The sequence below is a fragment of the Lissotriton helveticus genome, chromosome 12 (genome assembly GCF_964261635.1).
Source record: "Lissotriton helveticus chromosome 12, aLisHel1.1, whole genome shotgun sequence".
NCBI lineage: Eukaryota > Metazoa > Chordata > Amphibia > Caudata > Salamandridae > Lissotriton > Lissotriton helveticus.
Genome location: NC_136073.1, coordinates 635323535 through 635348184, shown reverse-complemented (window position 1 = coordinate 635348184; position 24650 = coordinate 635323535). Strand labels below are relative to the sequence as shown.

General features: G+C 45.5%; 1 protein-coding gene across 6 annotated transcripts in view; it reads left to right on the top strand.

Moving 5' to 3' along the window:
- The first annotated feature begins 2666 nt into the window (after positions 1–2666).
- LOC144799973 (butyrophilin subfamily 2 member A1-like) overlaps positions 2667–24650 on the top strand; it is a 683081-nt gene continuing 661097 nt past the window's right edge. For all 6 annotated transcript variants that reach the window (XM_078671629.1, XM_078671626.1, XM_078671625.1 and 3 more), the window contains exon 1: positions 2667–2913. Coding sequence is in view for 4 of the 6 variants with exons in the window: in XM_078671626.1 (XP_078527752.1) it covers positions 2860–2913 (54 nt within the window). In the remaining 2 variants the exon portion in view is untranslated. The remainder of the gene's footprint in view (positions 2914–24650) is intronic.

Genomic DNA, 24650 nt, shown 5'->3' with positions numbered 1-24650 from the left:
AGCCACCAAGGACGATGACTGCCTACAAATCGCCATCCAGGCCATCAAGTCGGGAAACTGGAAACCACTCCAGAGCCCAGCATCATTCCGCACCCTGGATGCCCAAGCGACGCTAAGAGCACTCCACCTAGTCCGAAGCGAACTGTCTATCTCTCCGGAAGGATGTCTCCTGAGGGGCCCTCGCCTGGTACTGCCCGACAGTCTCACACAGCAAGCAGCCCTTTTGGCCCATGGCGCACACCAAGGCATTGTAAAATCAAAAAATCGCCTTCGGAGCAAACTCTGGTTCCCAGGGCTCGACAAGAGAGTCGAAGAAGTCGTCCAACGATGTCCCGTGTGCCTAGCGACCAGCCTGCCCAACCCCCTGGCGCCTGTGATCACAGAGGAGGGACCGACGGCTCCGTGGGTGCGTGCCAGCGCAGACTTTGGCAGTCTTCCAGGTGGGAAGTACAAGTTTGTGGTAGTAGATGATTTCTCAAGGTACCCTGAAATCGAGATCCTGCCCTCCACCGCAGCCTCCGAAGTGATTCCCAAGCTGGAGAAGATAATCGCGACCCATGGCCTCATGGAAGAACTGCGCACCGACAATGGACCCTCCTTCAACAGCTGTGAACTATCAGAATACCTACAGTCACACCGCATCAAACACCGAAAAATAACCCCAAGATGGCCTCAAGCCAATGGGGAAGTTGAGAGGCTGATGAGAACTCTGAACAAGACCATCCAAATTGCGATGACAGACGGCCAGAACCTAGAGCTGGCCCTTTACCAGTTCTTACGGGAATACAGGCTGACACCCCACTGCACCACAGGAGTTCCCCCAAGCCGCCTATGTTTCAATAGGGCAGTTCTGGACACCATCCCGCACCATCCCATGTGGGCATCGTCTCCAACTCCTTGCAACCGATCCATGGAACAGCGAACAAAATCTAACAGAGAGGCGTCCCGGAGAAGAAGAGCTGTGGACAGCCCCATCCAAGTAGGCGACCGAGTGCTCGTGAAAGACCGCCATCCAGGCGGGAAGTTCCGCCTCCCTTTCGAGTTGGACCCATGGACTGTCACCAACGTCAATGGCACCATGATCACGGCGGTAAGAGGTAGAGAGAGAGTCACCAGAAACGTGTCGTTCTTCAAGAAAGTCACGAGTGGAGAAGAAGATGTATTTCCCGACCCTGCAGAGCCCTACAGACGACCAACCCAAGGCCCAAGAGAAGCAGTGGAAGAAGACGTTCCCAGCGAGGAGGAAGGCCCAGAAACAGACTCGGCCACAGTGGCCCAAAGCAGACTCGAATCGCAAGTGGCCCAAAGCTACCCAGGAACTGCCGAGGCAAATGACGCTGAAGGACTGGTTTAAACCCCGTCAGGCGAGCGCAGCCAAAGCAAGTACGATCTGCGCCCCTGCCCGAAGCCGTCCCAGAGGTACCGAGACTTTGTGGCCCGTTGCAGACGTTGAAGCAGTTCGAGCTGTACATCGGCCTGCACAAAAGTAAGACTGTTCCTTTCTTACATCTTGGCAATTTCCAGAGACTATGGTCGAAAGTTTGATAAGTTATGTTATGTTTATCCTGTTTTTCATTTTGGGGTAAAGGAGGAATGTAGTGTTGCAATATGTGGGCGCGACCACTGTGGCCCATGACCGAAACTGCCTTGAGACTCCGCCCCCCCCCCACAAGCGTGAGATTGTTGGTTTGGCCCGACGTGGATACGGTGGGCACGTGCTGTCATTAATAAAGAGCCCAGGACCCTGGGCGTGGCAGGCAGTGTACTGACCACCAGCACAGCAACGTGTGGTCTCCAATTTGTCATAGTTTAGGCCCAAGACCAGAACACTACAGTGGCCAGGGTTGGTCCTCGCACCGTTCTAGGTAAATACATCCTTGTACCGTTTCCCTTTTTCACCCTTCCCAGGTACCCATGCTTAAAACTAATATCTTGAAGTCTCGTAAGATTTTTGCATTAATAATTATTTTCTTACTTGAAAAGTCCTTGACTGCATTGCTTTGGTTCTTGGCTCATAAAATATTGCATAGATAAAGTGTTTAAAACTGTTCCCGAGTCTGTGGTTATTTCATGAAAGTAAATGTTATTATCTACCTATTATTTATTCTAACTCCCTTGATCCTTAGATTTAGTATTTAGAGCACAAGTGACACGGATTTGGTAAGTCAAGGTGTACAGGTTTAAGTCCTAAGGTGAATAAAAGTCTGATAGGCATCAAGTCTAGAACCAGGCCTTCAGTTGATTTAATATGCCTACATATCTTTACGAATACAATCGAAGTTTCCACTTTATTTGAAGCTGTATTTCATAATTATACAACACCTCCGCCTTCCTTATTCCATTGCAAATCGATTTTGCGGTTCATTTAATTTCCGCCGATATTTTTCGCACACATCTAACCTAGATGTTCTGAAACGTTGGCATGGCTAGGAGAACTAGGTCCTGGAGGGCATCCGGCTCCGCCGCACTCCCGTTGGACTAGTGGGTCCTGGAGGACAACCCAGTCTATCGCTATTAAGAGAGGAGGCAACTCAGACCGGCCCCAAAGAACAGTGGTATCTAGGGGCACCAATCCCCAAGATCCCGTAGAGCCCTGCAGTCCTCCTTAAATTGTGCGGAGACGGAGAAAAACACAGGAAGCGACGCGCTCGTGACGCAGGAATCAGATGAGGCCGGGTGGCTCTCATCGGCGCAGAGTACACACCAGAGTAAGCAGTGCACGGGAGGAATGCGAAAGAGGACAAGAGGAATAGAAGCGGTCCGTGACGCAGAATACAGGCCGGGGGACTCTAGTCGGCAGAAGTTTATTCATCAATATAATAACAGCAGTAGTGTTGACGGGGGACTCCCAACTGCCTCATGTCTGGACACCGCTCTCTGAGAGAAACGGACGGAAGGCGGGACGCGCCGCAGGTATCTTCCATGCCCACTGGACCGCTGTCTGTGAAAGGGAGCGAAGCAAACTTTCAGGGCACATACAAAAACACACACGTTACTATCCCCAACCATACATGTCAACATTATAGGACAGGGACGTGGGAGATTTAAAATAAAAAATCGTGAGAATGAAAATTCCACATTGACAACTATTGTTGAAAATGATATTTCAGGCGGGAGACAGCTAAAATAAAGCCATTTAATGGCTCGAAAAATCGGCAGTCTCCCGCCTGAATCGGGTATATTGCCACACATATGCCCAACTCCTACACCAGGACTGTGTGACAACCCCGCCCCCTAATTCAGGGAGACCTGCTGTGATAGGCCGGAGAGTGGAGAGCCTGCTTCTTCCCTCTTGTGTAAAAGCATCTCCAGGTTGGTGCCACGGCCCGGCCACATACCCAAAACTGTGTATTAACGAACATATATCTCTTGCTGTTCAACATTGTACATGGGTATGCTATTAGTGGGTCGATCGAGAGGATGGTTTTCAGGGCACATGATTCCTGTCACAATCTCCGGCATCCAACATCATCAGCACTGTGGTGGGCTGCTTTTCATTCAAAGGAAAGAAAGGAGTAATGTGCGTTAGTGAACAGAGGCGCATTGAAATTATTTGCCCAAGATCAATTTGTTAAACTAGTAGCCCCGAAACTGCAGGTCACTACTAATTTCCTTTACTTCCATATTGCATTTTGGTGAATACATCATAAGATTAGCCACTTCTACCCATACCACCTTACCTCCAGATACTATTCAGTTCATTTTTCACCACATGCTCACTAGCAGCTTTTACATTCATTCCAACTACTCCCAATCAAAGGAATTAGATGAATACATTCAAAAAGTTATTACCTAAGAGCACACAATGTGAATGGGAGGCTGGATTAAAAACATGTCTCCAGGGTTCACGTTTCCTACAAGTCCTCTAGAGCACTACTGGAGGGCAATGATTCTGATGGCAAAGTCATGGCGGTGCCCACCTCAGGGAAATTTTGCTGTGTTGTGCGCCCTGCCCACCTTTAGTATACAGTGTTTAATCCGGTATATTTTGGTGAAGTGCTAAAGCCGAGATTAGATGTCAAGTATCCTAGTTCTGTGGTTTAAGCATGGTCCACTGGACCAGATCCTATGGCGTTAGGTGGTTATTGGGCAGTATGCATTTTACATCCTGATATTTGCCATTGGTGTTTCAAAGCTTAAGACTATTTTCGTCTATTTGGATGCTGTAGTTTCTTCCCCAGCACAGGAGCATGCAAATGAATATGCCACACAGGAGATCTGTAATAGACGTCTTTATTCCTCAGCATACAATCAAACACTGTTCTCTCATTACGTCATAACTAACCTCACCTTAATACCTCCTAGCAAGTTCCGAAATTCCTCTGTTGAGTTCGCCCAGAACCACCAGTGTCCTAGCGCACTGTCTCGCAACACCGCATCTTCCCCTTTGTTAAATACAAACTACAAACAACAGTCAGATTACATTTCCTCAGTAAGTCGTCAAGTCACTCACAGTAGTCGGCCAGATCGAGTGGCATGAGATGGTTGACATATGTTTTGTGCGCTGATGGTACAGGTTCTGGTGCTTGATCTGGAATGTTAGGCAGGTTCGCCGCATTCATGATTGTAGGAGCTGACGAACTTTGAGGTAGGTGCTTAAAGTGTGACGAGTCCCATTTGATTAACTTTCCAGGACGGTGTGCCATTACCATGTGTCCTTTGCACGTCGTAACCCTGATAGGATCGTCAGCAAACAGAGTGTCTGTTTTCCGCTTTTGTTTGTGCTTGAACAGGACCCAATCATCTTCAACAAAGACTGTTTCCTGAGCACGTCTACGCCGATTGGCATAGGTTTTCGTCTTGTACTTTTGAGAAGGGTCTGTCACACATTTCTTATCAGCACTCGAAGATGGGTCTACTGTCCACTGTGGCAGTTTAGTTCTGATGGCTCTCCCAAATCTCAAGGTGGCAGGAATATCACCAGTTGTGGAGTGAGGAGTTAAACGATATGTGTGGAGGACTTTAGACAGACCCTGGTTTAACTCGATTCTCGTCATCGACGCTCATTGAATTACCCCATCTAGGGTATCCACAAATCGATAACTACATTGACTTGAGGCCACAGAGGTGTACTCTTTTGATGCTTGACATTTAGCCTGACTAGAGACTTCTTAAATTCTTTGCTATTGAATGGCGGACCATTGTCAGATTTGAGAATTGTGGTGATACAGCACGATGGAAAGCTGTCATCAAGATGCTCGATGACCTTGTCAAGGGTTGGTGATGATAACTTCTCTACTAAAGGAAAACATGAATACTCATAACTACCATGAGATGATATCTGTTTCCTAAAGGCCCAGAAATCACCTGCAACTCTTTCCGAAGCATGTGCTGAAAGCTTAGACATTGTCAGTGGAGGCTGTGTCACTTTGGGGAAAGACAGTTGCAAAGATGGTACTCTTAGTTCGCGCTCCACGCGCTCATCTAGACACAGGAACCGCACTCTGTCTCTTAGGGCTCTTTGGTGGCTACAATGCCACAATGTTCTTCATGGGCTAGTTCAATGTCTTGCTGTCTTAGGCTTTCAGATATGGCAAATCTTGAGCCTCAAAATACACAACCTTCCCTGATAACGGACAGTTTATCCTGTACATTTTTGAATTTTTAATTTCATCGTTGTCAGCAAAAGGTCGAGCATTCTTCCACGATTGAGCTGAAATTATGTCTTTGAGGATAAGTATGTACTTATCCGTATTAGTAGCAGCAATAATCTGTTCAATGGATAGGGCTGCTGGCGTGCTAGATCTCACAGTTTAGGTAATGTATTCCTCAGCTGTCAGAATGTCGAACTGTGACTGTGTAGCGGTACTTGTGAAAAGCAATCAGCAGGATTCTGATCTTAACCTGGCTCGTGTACAATTGCATAGTTGTACTGTTGTAGTCGCAACCCCCTCCTCTCAGTGCAAGTGGACATTTTAGCGTTCAGGTTTCCAACAATGGGGAGCAGCGCTTGATGTCTGTAAAGATAGTGGATCATTTTCTGTATAAAAACACATGCATATTTTGCATGCCACACTACAGCCAGACTCTCCTTCTCCAGTTGAGAATAGGCACGTTCTGTGTCAGACAGCCTCTGACTAGCATAGGCCATGGTGTGTCTCTGAACATTTAGATGGTCATTATGTTGAGCAAGGATTGCCCCAGCCCCACAGGGCCTGCATCTACTGTGATCTCATTATATAACGTGGGGTCAAAATATGCTGTCTTGGTTTGGTCTTGGTTGCATTCTTAATCGCATGTTGTATTTTTTTGTAGCTTTGATCACATTCAGCAGACCACTTCAAATGGACATTTCTCATTGTCAAGTCTCTCAATGGGGCACTCACAGTAGCAAAGTGTACCTTGAGCAATAACTGGCCGCGTTTAAGAAGGATCGCAGCATGGTAACATCATGTGGAAGGCAGGTAGCTGACAGCACTTTCACTTTATCTTGGTCAGGAGCCATTCCCCCATTAAAGAATATGTGCCCAAATAATTTGAGTTTGTTCTTGGGAAACTCACTTTGCTGCATTCAGAGTGAGACCTGCATCAGCAAGTAATTGGCATAGTTATGTAAGAGCCTTCTGCTGCTACTTTTTGCGTTTCTGCAAATACCAGTATGTCATCACTGTCATTAAATGCATGTGTGATAGGTCTTACCATTTGTTTAGGTGATAGTATAGCCTGTCTTGGAGCTGTCAAGGGCTGTCTCAGAAATTATCAATGTGTCTAGAATAGGAAATATTTGTGAAGCAAGAAATTAGTTCTGAGGTGGTGGTGGTGATGAAATACAAAAATGTCCCATTGACAACCCCAGAGTTTTGGGGTGCCCCTTCAAATGATTAAGGGCAAGAACATGGATCTTTTTAAAAATACATTACTGAAGAATTTACACTTAATAGAGCAGTTCCATCACAACTGGGTAAAGTTGTTTTGTTGTTTGGAAAATATATTAATTTAAATGACGAGTTGAGGATTTTTCTGCTTATGCTATTAGCCATTTCTTATTAGTATTTATTAAATGTTGTTTATATTCAAATGTGATAACCGTGCTAAACACACCTTCTTCTGTGGCATAGCACTGTACCTCCACAATGCCATCGTAGAGAAGTGGTGAGAAAACTACACTGGGTGTGGGCTTCCTACAGTAAGGCCAAGCCTCTCGATCACTAAACAACAAAACAGAAGCCAATACTGAAAATTCTGATCAGAAGGAAATTAATTACTGCGCGCAAAGAATTAAACTAAGAGCGAGTTATCGACAAATTGTCGGGAATTAATCAAATGTATTATTCAAAAAGGTTTTTAAGCATCTTCGTTGGTTGGAGTTCACCAAACATTTCACAACAAATATCAAAGAACGAACAGTACAAAATTACAATTTCATAAAAATAACATTGACCATAAAACATACACATTAATGTAAGGAACAAAGCACACGTACAAGGTTGATCAACTTTCACATTCGAATCTCACTCTCTCACACATACCATACATACATGAATCAATATTTACAATTTAGAATGTCACAAATTAATTGTTTCAAAAACACCAAAGAGACTTATTTGGTCGAATTACAGTATTTTTCAGTTCCAAAAAGAGCTATTAGATCATAGCATTCTTATGGTGTGCATAGGCGGTCTACGCGTTTCGAACCCTTACTGAATGAGGAGGGTTCTCATCAGGACCTCATAACTGTGGTATGAGTGTACACCACTGCAAAATAGAGTGGGAACCGGGCGGAGACAAAATTATATCTTTCAGGATGTGAAATGATTTATTTGTAAGAATCCATAGTGAGGGCGGTGATGTAAAGCTGCAAGGAGTTGATCCTGGGCGTGGTGATATAGAACTGCGAGGAGTTAATCCGTTCGCAACACGGCGTCTCGTCTCAGTTTGTATCTGCTCAGTGTCTGAAATTACACAAGTCTATTTGAAAGATATCATTTTCTCTCCGCCCGGTTCCCACTCTATTTTGCAGTGGTGTACACTCATACCACAGTTATGAGGTCCTGATGAGAACCCTCCTCATTTAGTAAGGGTTCGAAACGCGTAGACCGCCTATGCACACCATAAGAATGCTATGATCTAATAGCTCTTTTTGGAACTGAAAAATACTGTAATTCGACCAAATAAGTCTCTTTGGTGTTTTTGAAACAATTAATTTGTGACATTATAAATTGTAATTATTGATTCATGTATGTATGGTATGTGTGAGAGAGTGAGATTCGAATGTGAAAGTTGATCAACCTTGTACGTGTGCTTTGTTCCTTACATTAATGTGTATGTTTTATGGTCAATGTCATTTTTATGAAATTGTAATTTTGTACTGTTCATTCTTTGATATTTGTTGTGACATGTTTGGTGAACTCCAACCAACGAAGATGCTTAAAAACCTTTTTGAATAATAAATTTGATTATTCCCGACAATTTGTCGATAACTCGCTCTTAGTTTAATTCTTTGCGCGCAGTAATTAATTTCCTTCTGATCAGAATTTGCAGTATTGGCTTCTGTTTTGTTGTTTAGTAATCGTAGAGAAGTGGATCATCTTATTCCTCAAATTATACAGCTTCCTCTGACCCCGATCTAATCTTGTTACATGCATCAAATACACCTTATATACAGACCTACCAACTTTTCTTTGTAACACGTTGTTTTCTTTCATTTTCATACTCTATGACACACAGGATCAATTGAAAATCCATAACATTTACCCTGTTCTCTTTTAGGGTTCGTCGCCTAGCTCTTTTTTCTCACCTCTTTATTCTCCAAGAGCACTATTTGCTGGTCTACAAGATTTAATCAACCTTTGGTTGCACAAGGCTTAAGCTGTATCTATCCATAGATATGCTCAGCCAGGAATGTCCACTAACAGCTCACTGTGTCGAGCTCTACAATCCTACCAGTGACCAACCTGCAGGAAGCTTCTTCACCGCTAGACAACTGGGCTAAGCTAATTTCCTGTCACATTTTAGTCCATCTCTTAATTGTACAATTTCATTTTTCAACACCTTTTGCAGGTTGCAAATTGCGTTTTACATTTTTTTGGTTTTGTTTATTGCAACTCGCATATTGGAATGTACAAATTTGTCTCAGACACATTTAGCGATTCCCAATGGGTTTGCAAATGACGTGCCTCATCACTATTCATGAGGTAGGTCGCAATTTGCAAACCATTGGTAATGGGCAATAACACAGGGATGATGGCCTGCTGGAGACAGTACACCACCATGTGTTTGCTTTTTAAATATAGCATTTTCTTTCCCCAAATGTTTTTCTCTGCCAAGCACAAAGAGGAAAGGGTCCTCTGGGGACCCTTTTCCATTTGTGACTGGCTTTACCACCAATTTGAAGTTGGTGGTAGCTGTCATTGTTTTTCGACTGCATTTGCGGTTGCATTAATATTATTATTATTATTATTATTATTATTATTATTATTATTATTGGGCATTTGTAGAGCGCATGGCTGTCGTGAGGCTTCTCAGCGCTATGCCTTTAGTAACTGATTAGGTGCCGGTAACTTAGAGGTATTGCTTGAACATCCAGGTCTTGATTTGCTTTCTAAATTGTAGTTCATTGTCTATTCTTCTACAATCCACCAGGATGGAGTTCCAGAGCTTAGGAGCCAGATGGGAAAAAGCTCTTTCACTCCATCTTTCCCTCCTGGCCTTTGTTTGTGTTAAGCGGTCTTCTGTGCTGGACCGTAGTCGTCTGTTTGGAGTATAGAGGGATATTAACTTCCTGATTTTTTCCGGACCTTTATTGTGGTGTGCTCTGTGCATAATAATCAGGACCTTGAATTTTATTCTTGCTTCTATCGGTAACCAATGGAGGTCCAATAGATGCTTTTTTACTGATTCTCGGGTGGGTACATTACAGAGCAGCCTGGCAGCTGCATTCTGCACGATCTGCAGGTCACGTATTTCGGTGCCCCCATGAACAGTGAGTTACCATAATCTAGTCGGGAGGTGACCAGAGAATGGATCACCGTCTTCCTGAGGTGTGTTGGCACCCTTTCCAGGATTTTCCGTTGTCTTCCCAATATTCCAAAACAAGTTGCGGCTACCTTCCTGGCCTGTGTCGCCATACATAGGTCAGATTGTAGCCAGAAACCTAGGCTTTTTATAATGTCTGTAGGTATCGGTACCTTACCTAAGCAAGCTGGCCAGTCTAAAATGGGCCTTGGTATCGATTTATTTCCAAGAAATAATATCTGTTTTCTCCCCATTCAGCTTTAGCCAGCTTTGCGTCATGCACTCTTTAACTTTATCAGACAGGAGGACATTTTTTCCCCATCTCTATTGTTTTTTGGGTCCAGTGAGATCACCAACTGTGTATCGTCGGCGTACGAGGTCATGGATATGTCAAATTCTTGCACAATCTTGGCCAGGGGCTCCATGTATACGTTAAAAAGGGTTGGGCTCAGTGCTGATCCCTGTGGTACGCTGCATTTTAGCCCCATGGTTTTCGAGAGAGTAGAATTTTCTTGTACTTGGAAGGTTCTTTTATTCAGAAATGAGGATAGCCATTTGAGTGCCCTGCCCTGTATCCCAATACCTGTGAGCCTTCTGCCAAGTATTTGATGGTCCACCGTATCGAATGCAGCGCTCAAATCCAACAGGAGGAACACTGCTGATTTCCCCTGGTCTAGACATTGTCTCAGATCTTCTACCACTACCAGCAGGGCAGATTCCGTACTGTGTTGTGCTCTAAAACCCATCCGAGTTGGGTGGAGGCACTGGTGGTTCTCAAGAAAATCAGACGGATTTCTGTTGACATGTTTTTCTAACAATTTGCCGGCAAATGGTAGCTGAGAGATCGGACGAAAGTTCCCCACTTGCCCTCTATCTGCATTGTATTTTTTTAACAGGGGCTTTATCACTGCATGTTTCCAGGCCCCTGGGACTTCACCTAGCTCTAGAGATTGATTCAAGACCCTCATTCAATTTGGTGTGATGATGGGTGCTACTGTCCTGAGCATATGTGGGGTTGCTGGGTCCAGAGGTGAGCCAGACTTCACCTTCTCCATCAGAACTTCTATCTCGTGCTGTTCAATAGGTGGAAAATTGGTCATCACCTTCTGGGGAAGGGCTGTTTCTGACACTTCTTCCCTCTCTGGATCAGGGTCTCCCTTATTGTTAAAGCTACTGTATATGTCCGTTACTTTGGAGAGAAAGTATGTGGCTAGGTCATTACATCTCTCCTTCGACGTTTCAGTAGGACCTGTGTCAGAGCTTGGATTAGTTAGTGATCATTTTAATCACTTGGAACAGTTCTTTTGAGGAGTTCTGAGCCCTGTTTATTTTTTCCTCAAAGAACTTAGCTTGGCTCACTTTGATATTATCATGATAATTCCTAATAGCTTTTTATAGTCAAGTTTCATTAATGGATCATAGGTTTTTCTCCACTCCCTTTCAAGTCTTTTACATTGCTTCTTTAGTTCTAGAAGCTGGGGGTTAAACCAACCTTCCCCTCTAGTTCTGGTTTTAGGCTTTAGTGCAGTTTTTGGGGCCACGATGTCCAGGGATTGATTAATCCATGATTCCCATCTTGAGTACCCCTCTTCGGCTGATCCTAACTCTCCTGTGCCTAGATTTGGCAAATTGGTTAAAACTTCCCCCCATTCTAGCTGATTAATCTTGGCCCAGCACCTCTTTCATGTTATTTTCATGGCGGAGGCTTCCCTGCTCTCCCTTCCTAGCTTCCTTAACTCAATCGGAATGAAGTAGTGGTCCGACCAGGGAACCGGTATTGGCATGTCCACTTTCATATCTGGTTATTTGTGATTACCACATCTAAAGTATGTCCCTTGTTATGCATGGCCGTTGTTACTTGTTGGGTCAGATGTAGGCTTTCCAAATCAGATAGGAGACTTTTTGTACCGGAGAGACTTTTATTTTCCAAATGTAAATTCAGGTCCCCCAATACAGTGATGTAGCTTTTTTTTAATAACAGACTGGTCAGCACTTCGGGCAGTTCTTCTAGGAATTCCCCATGAGGAACTGGTGGACGGTGAATTAAAAGGCCTGATAAGATGAAATTAGAAGAAAGGAAGATCGAGAAGGAGAGACATTCGCATCCTTCCAGGGCCAGTGGCTCTCTGGTGCATTTGTATCCCTTTTTTAAGAGAATGGCAACACCCCCTACCTGGCATGTCATGTCTAGCCTATGTATCTCATATTCTGGTGGAAGTGCCATGACTAAGTCTGGTGAGGACTCCTCTTAGAGCCAACTTTCTGATATGTATAGAGCATCTGGTTTGGTGTCCTCTAACAGAATTCGGATTTCAGTTGTATGTTTAGGCAATGATGTGCTATTGATCAGACCTAATTTCCATTCCAGCTCGTTATTGGAACTGTTAAGTGTATTCTTGTGTTTTTTCTCTATTTTGTACGTGGTTTAAATATTTTGTGTACTGAGCCGCAACTCTTTGTTATTACTGCAGCGTTTGTATTCGCCCCAATCTTCTTACAATTGCTTCCCACTTCCTTGTTATAGCTATATAGTTCCTCTCTGGAATATGTAATTTGGGAATTTTGTGCAGGGGTTCTGGCTCCTGGTCCTGGATGGGCGCAGACGGGCTTGCATTAGGCGCGCTTTCTGCGCACCAGCAGCACGCCCGCTGCGCACGTCCGGCTGAGCATAGATATAAATGTGCTCTCCCCGGAAGTTGCGTTCAGCTTGAGTGCCACACCTCTACTCCCAATAACAATTAGACATCCCCCTGCGACTCGCCATTAGTAAGGGACGCCCTTGGCACTTGCCTTCCTGATAGTGACTCACAAACCCTGTTTTGCGAGTCGCTAATAGGTTACTGACTGGCAAAATAGGGTTTGTACGTGCTACAACCCTTTTTCACCATTCTCTTACCAGAGGTTCAGAATGAAGCCCCGGTATTGCACACTCTGCGGCAACAGATAGCTATGCGCTGCTCTTTTTTTAAAAACTTACAGTGATTTCACTGATTTTGAAGTATTTGGGAAGCAAAGAGTAATTTTGATTGCATTTTTAAAAACATTTTAGTATGTGAACTGTCATTACCTGTGTGGGGGAAGTGAAGGCGGCTAGGGCAACTCTCCAAGCCACCGCGGTCGCGTTTACAAACAGCCGTTTGAGTGGAGAGAGGCTGCCTGACTTTGGTGACCATTTTGGAGAGGTTAGCGGTCTAGCTACTACCTCTGGGGGCATAAATTTCTGCGCATGCTCGGACGTGCAGCGGACGCGCTCCGCTGCGCCGAAGGTGCGCCTAAGGTAAGCCTGTTTGCGCCCGTCTGCGCCTGGATGTTGCCGGCTGCCAGGAAACTCTGCCAGTCTGAACACGTAGAAGAGGACGGCCTTAATGTATTCTAAGGAGAAGTTGCTGGACCTAAGGGAGAACACGCTGGGCAGGGGTTGTGTGGGAAAGCTCTCAGGAGAAATAGGGTCACAAGGCAGGAGATGTTGTCAATGTGGTTGGATGGCAACACAGGTCAGGCAAATAGCCGACCCCCTCCTCTCACAGACCCAAAGCAAGCAAGCTAATAAAACCAATAATGTCCTAAGTACGGGGAACAATACCCAGGGTAAGGTAAAACAGGAGCCATTTCGTGCCCTATATATTAATGCTAGATCTATTCCAAAAACACTTCGCGGAACTGTGGTATTTGCTGGAGGATCTGAAGCCGGACATATGTCTCATTCCGGTGACCTGGCTGCAAAGTCACTTCACTCCAGTACTGGCCTCCACGTTCCCTGACAAGTACACCGTCACAAGACTAGTTAGGGGGAACATAAGGGGGGGCCCTGGCTATAGCCTTACGGGCCCCATGGCTGCAGTCTTGGAAAGGGGCCAGCGGGATGGGGCGGTAGTATATCATCCACCAGGAGAAAGTAATAAAATGTTCTGCACCTCACTATTGGAGTCCCTCGCTTCGTATATCCTGCAATCCGAGTTCTGTTTTTAGTTAGTGACTTTAATCACCATTTAGATGACCCCTCCAACTCTGATGCAAAAGGTTTGCTGTCAGCCATGGAGTCACTAGGTCACTCTCCAAAAATTACGTACTCGCATTGCATGGCATACTTTCGACAACATCTTTGCAAACATAGGCTTTTCAGTAGAATCTCCGTGGCCATTAAAGTGGACCTATCACTTTGTGCTTACATTTACCATTAGCAGGTAGGATAAAGGAAGCTAGCCCCAACGTAGAGTGAGTCCTCGTAGAGCTTGGAGGAAAGTCATCCCTGTGGCATTTAGTTAGGTCTTCAGACCCCCCTCCTTTGATAAAGGAGAGGGAAGTGATAATGCCTTATTAAAATGGGAGGCCTCTATTGGAGACACTCTAAATGTCATTGCGCCACTTAGGGTAGTACGAACGCAGGAAAGGGCTGCCTCAGTCCCCTGGTACTATGAAAGTCTTAAGAAGGAAAAGGCCCGGTGTAGAGGCAGAGAAAGAAAATGGAGGAAAACCAAGCGGCCAGAGGACAAACTTGCCTTTTCAGTAGCACACAAAGCCTACTTAAAAAACTGTAATTGAGCGAGAAGAGACCACTTAGGCTCGCAAATACGGGAGGCAAAGAACTCTTCTAAGGAGCTTTTTAAAATACTCAAAGAGTGCACAAACCCTAAAGCTAATATTTATTTATTTTATTTATTTAAAGAGTTTTATATAGCGCTTGCTAGACCCGGAGGAATCAGAGCGCTTTACATGAGAATCAACAGTGTAACAGAAAAAGTTCAACAATTACGCAATAAATCCAAAAAAATAGGCAATACAATTAGGAGAGGAGAGAAAAGAGAAAGAAAAGTAGTGGAGGGGGCAGGGGAGATGAGAAGGGGAGGATAATGGAAGAGACAATACGGAGAGATGAAAAGAAGTCTGTCTAAAGACCGAATGGGTAGGTGATGACCAAGGAGGGAATCCATGGCCCATCTCCTCTATAGCTAAACCAGGTAGCTCCATCGGGCATCAGACAAATTAGTTCAGTCTCAATACATTGAGAGAGGGGAGAAGGAGAGACATAAATAGAGGGAGGATGCAGGAGGAGATGACCGGAGGGACGAAAGGAAGTGCAACAATGTGGTTCAACAATATAACAGAAAAAGATCAACAATTACACATTACATAAAACAATCAGCAATACATTAGGAGAGGAGAGAAAGGAGAGAGAAAAGAAGTGGGGGGTAGGGGAGGTGAGAAAGTGAGAATAAGGGAAGAGACAACCGTAGAGACGAAAGGAAGTCTGTCTAAAGACCGACTGGGTAGGTGACGACCAAGGAGGGAATCCACGGCCCATCTCCCCTATAGCTAAACCAGGTAGCTCCATCGGGCAACAGACAAAATAGTTCGGTCTCAAGTGTTGAGGGAAGAGGTTCACAGAAAAACAGGGTGGGGACAAAGGGCAGGGACAGGTGAGGGCAGAGGACAGAAGCTGGAAAGAGTAGGAGCGGAGAGGGGAGAGGGATGGGGAAGGGAGAGGGGAAGATAAGGTCAGGAGAGACGGGGGAGCGTTTGCCCGAAGTCCGGCTGGGTAGGTGATAGTCAAAGGAGGGAGTCCAAAGTCAATCTTAGGGGGAGGGCTGGTTGAGGTCCGAACGGAGGCCAATGATTTAAGACCTGGGGAGGAAAGAGTATCGTGGAAGGTCTCACTGAGGTGGCCAATTTAAAATCTGGCAGGGGAGACGAGTCCTTGAGTTAGAAGTTCAGTCCGCCCCCATGATTGTCTATAGCCCAGAGGAAAGTGGGAGGGCGGCCATCATGAGGTCAGGTCTAAATGTTGGGGCAGAGATAATGGAGCCAGGTCGACGTTCTTAGGATGAGTAAATCCCTGTATATAAAGAATACTCCGACTTCCACACCGTGGTGCAAGTAAGGGAGTGTCCATGGTCTCCGGAGGAGGCCCGCTTCATATGGATGGACCGGGTCACTCGCGTAACTACGGGTGGTCATAAGTTACCGGGTGGCGGCCATCACTGGGTCAGGCTCATCAAGCAGTCGAGTGGTGACCTTTCCTGGGTGCTTACTGATGTTGGTGAGTTGAAGACATTGAGAGTAAGAAGCAATCCGCATCTAGTTAGGAGAGCTTTCACGGGAGAAAGAATCACGGGGTTGGAGGGGCCGAGTCGGCCATCTTAGGGTCAGGCAGTCTCAACTTACAAGACGGTGCTCCTCGTAGGTCCAATTGCCGGTGTCGTCAATCAAAGGACTCCTACGGTCTGGGCAAAGTTGGAGGAAGTCGGGATTTGCTCCGCTAGGTGTTCCGGTGCTTGGCGGGGCGTATAAGGAACTGTGGGTAGAGTTGCGAGTGGAGCAGGAGCGGCCATTTTGGGGTCAGTCAGTCGTCACTCTGTCGGGACGGCAATGTAGGCAGAACTGGCGGAGAAGTGCACCCCGAACCAGGCTCTCGGCAGCCCTTGCCCAGGTGTAGCCCATTGTCAGCCTTGCAACTCACCGCGGGTCCAGATCAGGGCTGTCCAGGGGTCGTTTGGCGGGCACCGTCACGACAACCGCCGCAGACAGGAGCGAGAGCCGTCCTGGATGTATCGGGCGCTGAACTCATTCCGAATACCGTCACGCCGTCACCCCGGTTCTTTTCCTGATCGGTTCCGGTGAGTCCTGATTCTTTTTGTTGTGTGGATGAAGGGGGTCGGGGGGAATTTCAGGTTGTTCGTGATCCCCAGCCAGGGATCACGACACAAACGCTATGTGATGATATAGCAAACCATTTTAAGGACAAGGTTGACACGATCTACGGCTCTCTGGCTGCAGGAGAAGCACCGAAGGGGTTGGCCCCTCTGGGGAGAGATCCCTCACTACCTAGACTCAGCGCCTTCACAGCTATTACCACAGAGCAAGTTGAAGCTGTGCTGGCACAGACGAAATCTGGTGCCCCCTCTGACCCTGCAGTGCCATTCATAATGGCTGAATTTGCCCCAATTTTAGCTCCCTCTCTAGCTGAGGTTTGCAACATTTCCTTGGCTACGGTCACGTTTCCTAGGAAATGGAAATAAGCACATATAAAACCTCTGCGGAAGAAGGCACTGGCAGACCCGGTGGATCTGCAAACCTATAGACCAATTTCCCTCCTCCCATGCAGCTCGAAGGTCATGGAGACACTGTTAAATAAACAACTTTATAGATATCTGGAGCAGCATAGTTTATTGGACCCTTCGCAGTCAGGTTTCCGTGCATCCCACAGCACGGAGGCGGCATTGGTGGAGGTCATGGATACCATCAGGATGTCACTGGACAGAGGGACGTCCACCATGCTGGTGCTCCTGGACTTAACGGCAGCCTTTGACACCATCTCTCATCGTGTCCTGTTGGACAGGTTACAGGAGATTGGTATCGACGGCTCGGCCTGGACGTGGCTGCAGAGCTTTTTTAACATGTACCTCTCAGACCACGGCAGTAGACAAGGGGTAGAGCAGGGCTCCATCTTAAGCCCCACATTATCTAACATCTATGTGGCACCGCTGGCCACCATTATTAGATTATGTGGTTTTGAGACAATCTCGTATGCGGATGACACGCAGGTGATAATCCCCATTGAGACAGACCCAGCGGAAACCAGAGAAAAGATTAAGTCCTGTATGCTGCAAAGTGCCACTTGGATGAGCGAGAATGTTCTACAGCTAAACTCCAATAAGACGGAGATCCTTCTGTTTGGAAAGGCGACGGAATTATATGGTCTACTGAGGTACTGGGTTTTTCAGAAGCGGTACCAAACCGGTAACCCAGCGGTGCCAGGGTACACCCAAAGACCTCGGGTACTTTCCTGATTCAGACCACAGAAACTCAGAGTCTTCTAGGTGAAGTCAAGGATCGATTTTATTGGCTGCAACCAAGAAACAAGCGTCCTAGAAGTACAACACACGGGATGTATATTCTCAGGAGACTGCTCAATCCTACAAAGTCAGGCTTCTCTTTTTATACAAAATATTGTGCTTTAGGCAAACATTCTTCGAATTTACAGTATACTATTCACATTTTTTCGTTACAAAGGAAAAGCAGAGTCATGATGACATGTCCATATTTCAGTTCGTCCAGCCCACAACAAATCACCCGGCAAGGCCCGACATTTCATCAGATATCGGTGGACCCCCAATAAAAATGGGCACCTCCCCATCATAAAGCAAGTGAGAGAAAAAGGAGCAGGGACAGGTGTGAGCAAGATTCGGCAGGGTCTGTGCGATGAAATGGGTTTATGGCCTGTTGTGCCTTGATGCTATCTCATTCGGCCACTGGGAGAGGAACTGACCAAACAGGCTCAGCCTGGGGCAATGGTTTCAACCTGCCCAGGTCAGAGAAAAGTCAATCAATGTGTACGTGTCCTTTGGAATAGAATTTAGCTGTATCATAAGCCTATGTAAAGGGCAACTCACAAAATAGCTGCCATATACAAAATGGAAGCCAAGGGTTCAGAACGAGAATGACGATTTCGAGGTGAAATCGTCACTGGCATATGACGAAAATGCTTGCACATAGTGTACTCGTCATTTTCGGTCTTTTGATACTAAATTCGTCATGTTACGACGAAGTTTTGTTCTCAAGTCCAGAATTTTCAGAACCACAAACCCTCCTTTTGCCCTTACATAGGCAATTTAACCTAATCTCATGCTAATCTGAGTCCAGGTCTATATTCCTAAAGTCATTGAGATGTTGCTGTAACATCATTCTAGTACTTAGCTCGTCTCTTGATACAGGTTTCCTTACACATGATGCAGCACAGAGGCCACATATTGCAGGAGCACACTGCACGCACAGACAGAACAGGAAAAGAATGGCTAGGACCATCCCAATGACCATCAGAATTTTCCATCCCCAGGCGGATATCAGTTCCCATAACCATCCCATTAAAGACCAATCTCCTTTATCCACATGAATAGATTCGGAAATCTTATGCAGTTTAGAGATGGCCTGGTACACTGTTGGAGCGTTATCTGGAATGAAAACACAGCAACTCGATTGGATCAATCTACATACCCCACCTCGGTCTGCAAGTATGACATCTAATGCGACCCTGTTCTGAAGGGTCATAAGTCGATCCGACTGGAGCTCAGCAGTCAAGTTACTAATGGGCACCAGCAGTTTCAATCACGGTGGATTCAACCACCCTTGTCAATTGCCTTATGTTCCTGCTGTTAGCCATCGGTCCCCAGAACGGCAGAAAACCCTTTACGAAGTCCCCAAATACTTGTCCTGCAGTGTCTTCTTGACTCAAGGCACCTCTAACTATCCTTGTCTTGTGGTAATCTGCCGCTGCTGTGTAGGTGGGAGGCAACAGGAACGAAACAAAACATGAGCCCGAAAAGTCAGGGGGCAACCATGTATAGGCTCTATCATGGCAGATGAAATAGGTACCCTTAGCTGCTAAAAACGAAGGGGAAGTCTGGGCTGCAAAAACATACGTTTTAGTGCAGACACTCTTCCCTAACTGAGCTCTGGGATTCGTGCCATTACCTTGCAGACACAGATGACCCTGATGGGGTACAATCCAAATCGGGGAGGATCTCTTAGCTTGCTGTTTCTCACTCAGAGTAGCTCCATATCCGGTTACGTTCCATCCTATGTATACTAGTGTCTCATCTCTCGGGATAGTCTCATAAGAAATACCTTCCTTAATCATGTCTACTATACCCTTAACTAGAGCACTATTCTTAGGATTGTCTGTTACAGAACGTAGAGGGTCGACTTCATGTGCGTATATGAACATTGTTCTGTATGCCCACACAGAACCATTGTGACTGAATGGCAGGACCAGATAAGGAATACCTTTATCCGTTGTGTGAGGCATAAGACCACACACCCAACAGTTAGTTGTGTTCATTACAAGTTGGTGTTGGTGCAAGAGCTGAACAAAGGAGTTATTAATAAACTCTAGTCTCCTAGCTGATTCGTGTTCAGGAAGGGGTTGAAAAGAGTGTGGGGAAACAGTAGAAGGAGGAGGTATGGGCGATGTAGTGGGTGCAAATGTTACTCGAAAAGAGAACAGAACATAACTTATTAGAAATATCATCACACTGAATAGCATAAAAATGCACAATATCAAAACGCTTTTCTTTGTCATTATTTTACAGATCCTGGTTTTAAAGTTCACTCTTTTGGCAGGTCTCTCCATCTCGGAAAACTCCATCCTCTCTAAAGTGCTGCCCGCGATGGGAGGTTGATTCTGCTAAGGAATGCTTCTGTCAGTCCAGGGCAACTCCCTTAGACCAACCAGAACTGCTGACCTAACATCGTCAGCTGCACCCCAAAGACTTTGTGCAATCGCGGCCCTAGCAGCGGAACCCGGATGGCGGTTCGAAAAACAAAAATAAGCAAGTTTCTTAGATGGGAGAGCTGCACTTTCAAAAATAGCGGCATAAATTTTTTAATTTTTTTATTTGTCCATAGGTCTCGGTCTCAAATTATAGCGCTTTTTCCCAGGTACTGTTTGGTCTTTGAAAAGGAGTTCAGGTTCTGTAGTGTCCAATCGGACTGACGGTGATACAGTTGGTTGCAAAATATCGTCGCTCTCCTGTTCAGTGAGTGTTCCTTTTACACGTGCATCACTGAAAGGCAGGAAACGTGGCACAGCTTCAGTCTCTGAGTCGGCGACACCCTCCTGGACCCACCGGTCATATGGCAGAGGCAGAGGGATCCGTTTGCAATGGATCCCGTGGATCCAGGATTTCTTCCCCTCCACTCGAACAGCTGATCTTGTGGAAAGAAGAACGAGGTGCGGTCCGGTCCACCTGGGCTGGTCATTCTTGGTTTGCTGGAAGTTCTTGACCAGCACCCAGGATCCAGGGTCAATCTGGTGTCCTGGAGCTTCAGAGACTTGAGGCAGTGAATCATGCACCTGTTGGTGTAAAACACGCAATTTAGCCGTCAATTCGTACAGGTAATCAAGTAAAACAGGGTGTTCAATTTCACTGAACTTGGTGGGTCTTGGCACTCCCCATATGTTGGCCGGGCGGCCAAAGACTATTTCATAGGGACTAAGTTTCACTCGCGAATGCACAGTCATTCTGGTGGATAGGAGTGCTAAGGGTAGAGCATCAGGCCATTTAAGACCTGTGCTCGCTTGAATTTTGACCAGTTTTAACTTAAGCGTGCCATTGTAACATTCTACTAATCCAGCTGATTGGGGGTGATTTGCAGCGTGGAACTTTTGCTGAATGCCTAGCCCTTCACATACTCTCTTCATCACATGACCCACAAATTCACTCCCATTGTCACTCCAGACCAATCTAGGCATTCCGAATCTGGGGAAGTACTCTTTCACAAGGGCTTTAGCTGTGGATAAGGCAGTGTTGTCTTTTAGGGGATAGGCTTCCACCCATTTTGAAAAGGCACAAACAACAACGAGTACGTATTTTAAATTGTTGTACCTCTCCATGTGGATGAAATCTAGCTGCAAAACCTCGAACGGATACGTAGGAGGTGCAAAATGACCAGCTGGAGTTGGGGTTCCCCTACCAGGATTGTGTTTTAGACACACCATGCAATTCTTGACAACATTCTCTGCACACTTGGGAATTCCTGAATTTTGCCATACTGGAGCCAACAACTTACAAATCCCTTTCACGCTGATATGAGCCATTCCATGAGCCATTGTAACCACTGCAAGCACATATGCATCGGGTAACAACCATCTCTGATGCTCTGACAATTCAACCCAACAACCATTTGCATCCATTCTACTCGTACTTTCTCTCCACATGCTCAATTCTTTCTCTGTAGCTTCAGCTTGAATGGATTTCACACTCTCTATCGTGTCTTCACACATTCCAACATCACCAACCCATCTTGCAGGGCCTGCAACATACATTCGGCTCATCACATTCCTTGCAGTTTCTTTCGCGATTTCGTCAGCAAATGCATTTCCACGACCAACATCATCAGTCACCTTCTTGTGGGCACTACATTTCACAATCGCCACTTGCAGAGGCATGGTCAATGATTCAAGAAGCTCATTCACCAACTGACCATGCTGAATCTTAGCTCCATGCGAAGTCAGGAACCCACGTTCTTTCCACAATCGTCCAAAACTGTGAGCCACACCAAATGCATACTGGCTGTCGGTGTAGACAGTCACTTTCATTCCTTTTGACAACACACATGCTCTCGTAAGTGCAATCAATTCTGCTGCTTGAGCTGAATTATGTGGAATACGTGCAGCTTCAACAATTGTATGCAAAGTCGTGACAGCATATGCTGCAGTCGTGTCACCATTCGGAAGCTTGAAGCATGAACCATCCACCCACAATGTACCATCACAATCAGCAAGAGGAGTGTCTAGGAGATCTATTCTCCCTTTCGTTTCTTCTTCTGTTCTAAGAAAACAATCATGCTGTTGAGAAGCATCTAATTCCTCTACAATTGGCAACAACGTAGCTGGGTTTAGAGTGTTACATCTGTTAATATGCACATGACTCGCTAACAATGTCAATTCGTAACCTGACAATCGAGCACTAGTTAAGTGCTGTGTCTTGGTTCTGTTCAACAACGTGTCCACTGCATGTGGAACCATCACAACTAACATATTATTCATCACTAGACCAGCAGACTGTCGAATAGAAACAGCTGCTGCTGCTGTTGCTCTTAAACAACTCGGCAATGCTTTAGCTACCGGATCCAAAGTCGACGAAAAATATGCACATGGACGCTGCTTGCCTCCAAACAACTGAGTCAAAACTGACAATGCACAACCTTGTTTCTCATGGACATACAATGTAAAGGGCTTACTGTAGTTGGGGGTACCCAACACAGGAGCCGAACATAATGCTGTGCGCAATTCAGAAAAACTTTTCTGACACTCTTCAGACCAAGGAATGGGATTGGGTGTATCTTTACACGTTAATGCCACCAAAGGTTTGGCTAATAACGAAAAATTTGGTGTCCATTGCCTGCAATATGATGTAATGCCCAAGAAAGCACGCACTTCTCTCTGTGTTCTTGGCACACTCAATTTCGCTATTGCCTGAATTCTTTCTGGGGTCAGTTTCCTTCCCTCCTTCGATAAGAGATGACCTAAGTAGGCCACTTCTTGTCGACAATATTGCAATTTTGAGAGAGACACTTTGTGGTGCAAATCACACAAATGACGCAACAATGACAATGTGGCTTCTTTACAGATTTCCTCAGTATCTGCAGCAACAAGCAAATCATCCACATACTGAATAAGGGTAGCACCTTCAGGTAAAACAATTGTATCAAGCTGTGTTTTTAAAGCTTGACTATATATTGATGGACTTTCACAGTAGCCCTGTGGAGCTCGTTTAAAGCGGAAGCTGTGACCTACTAAACTGAAGCCAAAAATATCCCTACTCTCCTCATCAATCGGGATGCTGAAGAAAGCATTCTTCAAGTCAATCACTGAAAACCATGTTGCAGAAGCTGGAATCATAGTCAATAGGGCAGTAATGTCAGGAACAACTGGAAATTGTGGCACAACTATTTTATTGACCTCTCTAAGATCAATCACAAATCTGTAAACAGGTGGCTGGGAAGGATCAGTAAGTTTTAAAACAGGCAGAACAGGGCTATTGCAAACGTTGCCTCTTGTCTCTTCAATGACATCTTTTTCAATTAGATCGTAAACGATCGCTAGCAAAGCTTTTTCACCTTCACTAGCAATTCTATATTGGGGAATTCGTGGTATTTTAACATTGGCTTTCAATGTTACAACATATGGCGGTATTTCTAAAAGACCTACATCATTAGGACCAGTAGCCCAAAGAATATCAGGGAGAGATGACAATTCTGTTGGAAGTTTGTCTCTCGACAAATACATTGGAGAAACCACTTTCTTACCCAGTGTAAGTTGTACTCCAGAAGGAGAACAGTACAAAGTCGCATACAATCTTTTTAGCAAATCTAATCCTAGCAAGTTTTCACCACAACCTGTTGTTAGAATAAGGGGTGCTTCGAATTCACAAGGTCCAACAGAAAGGGACAAAGGGTCAGAAATCGGATTTCTAACTGGGGCGCCAGAAAAACCTACAGAAACATTCATTTCGCCAGACAAAGGTGCGCCAGGGAGTTTGGAGTGCATAATAGAACTCTTTGTAGCACCAGTATCCAACAGAAAAGACCCCGACACACCTGATGTAATCACCTCAACGTAAGGTCCACTCTGATCTACTGGAACTGAAACAACTCCCTCTCTTTGTCTATGGCTGTCCTAGCAATCATTACCTTCCCAATGCTCATCTTCTTTATAGTAATCATCAGCATAGTACTGAGCTGTCCTACCAGATGCGTTATTCTGCTGATCGAACCTATTCATAGAATTTTGAGGTGGAAGAGACTGTGTTCTGGGGGAAATTTCCACATCCTCTACCTCTAGACGCTTGTTGAACACCTCGACCTCTTACACCAGAAGCACCATTTGCACGCTGTAATAAAATAGGACAACTATACTTGAAATGACCCTCTTCCTTACAATATGAACACTGATTGGGGCCTACAGGAACACGTGGCTGAGTATACTCGACTCTTTGCGAGTTCCTCTGATACTGTTGAGGCTGCTGATAATTATTCTGATAGTGTGGAAGACGCTTCTCGGTCCACACCGCACGCCTCTGGAATGCTCTCCCCCGAGACCTGAGAACAGAACATAACTTTTTACGTTTTAGGAAACGCCTGAAAACTCACCTGTTCCCTTAACTTAATTCTCCCCATCTATGTCTGCTTTCCTCCCT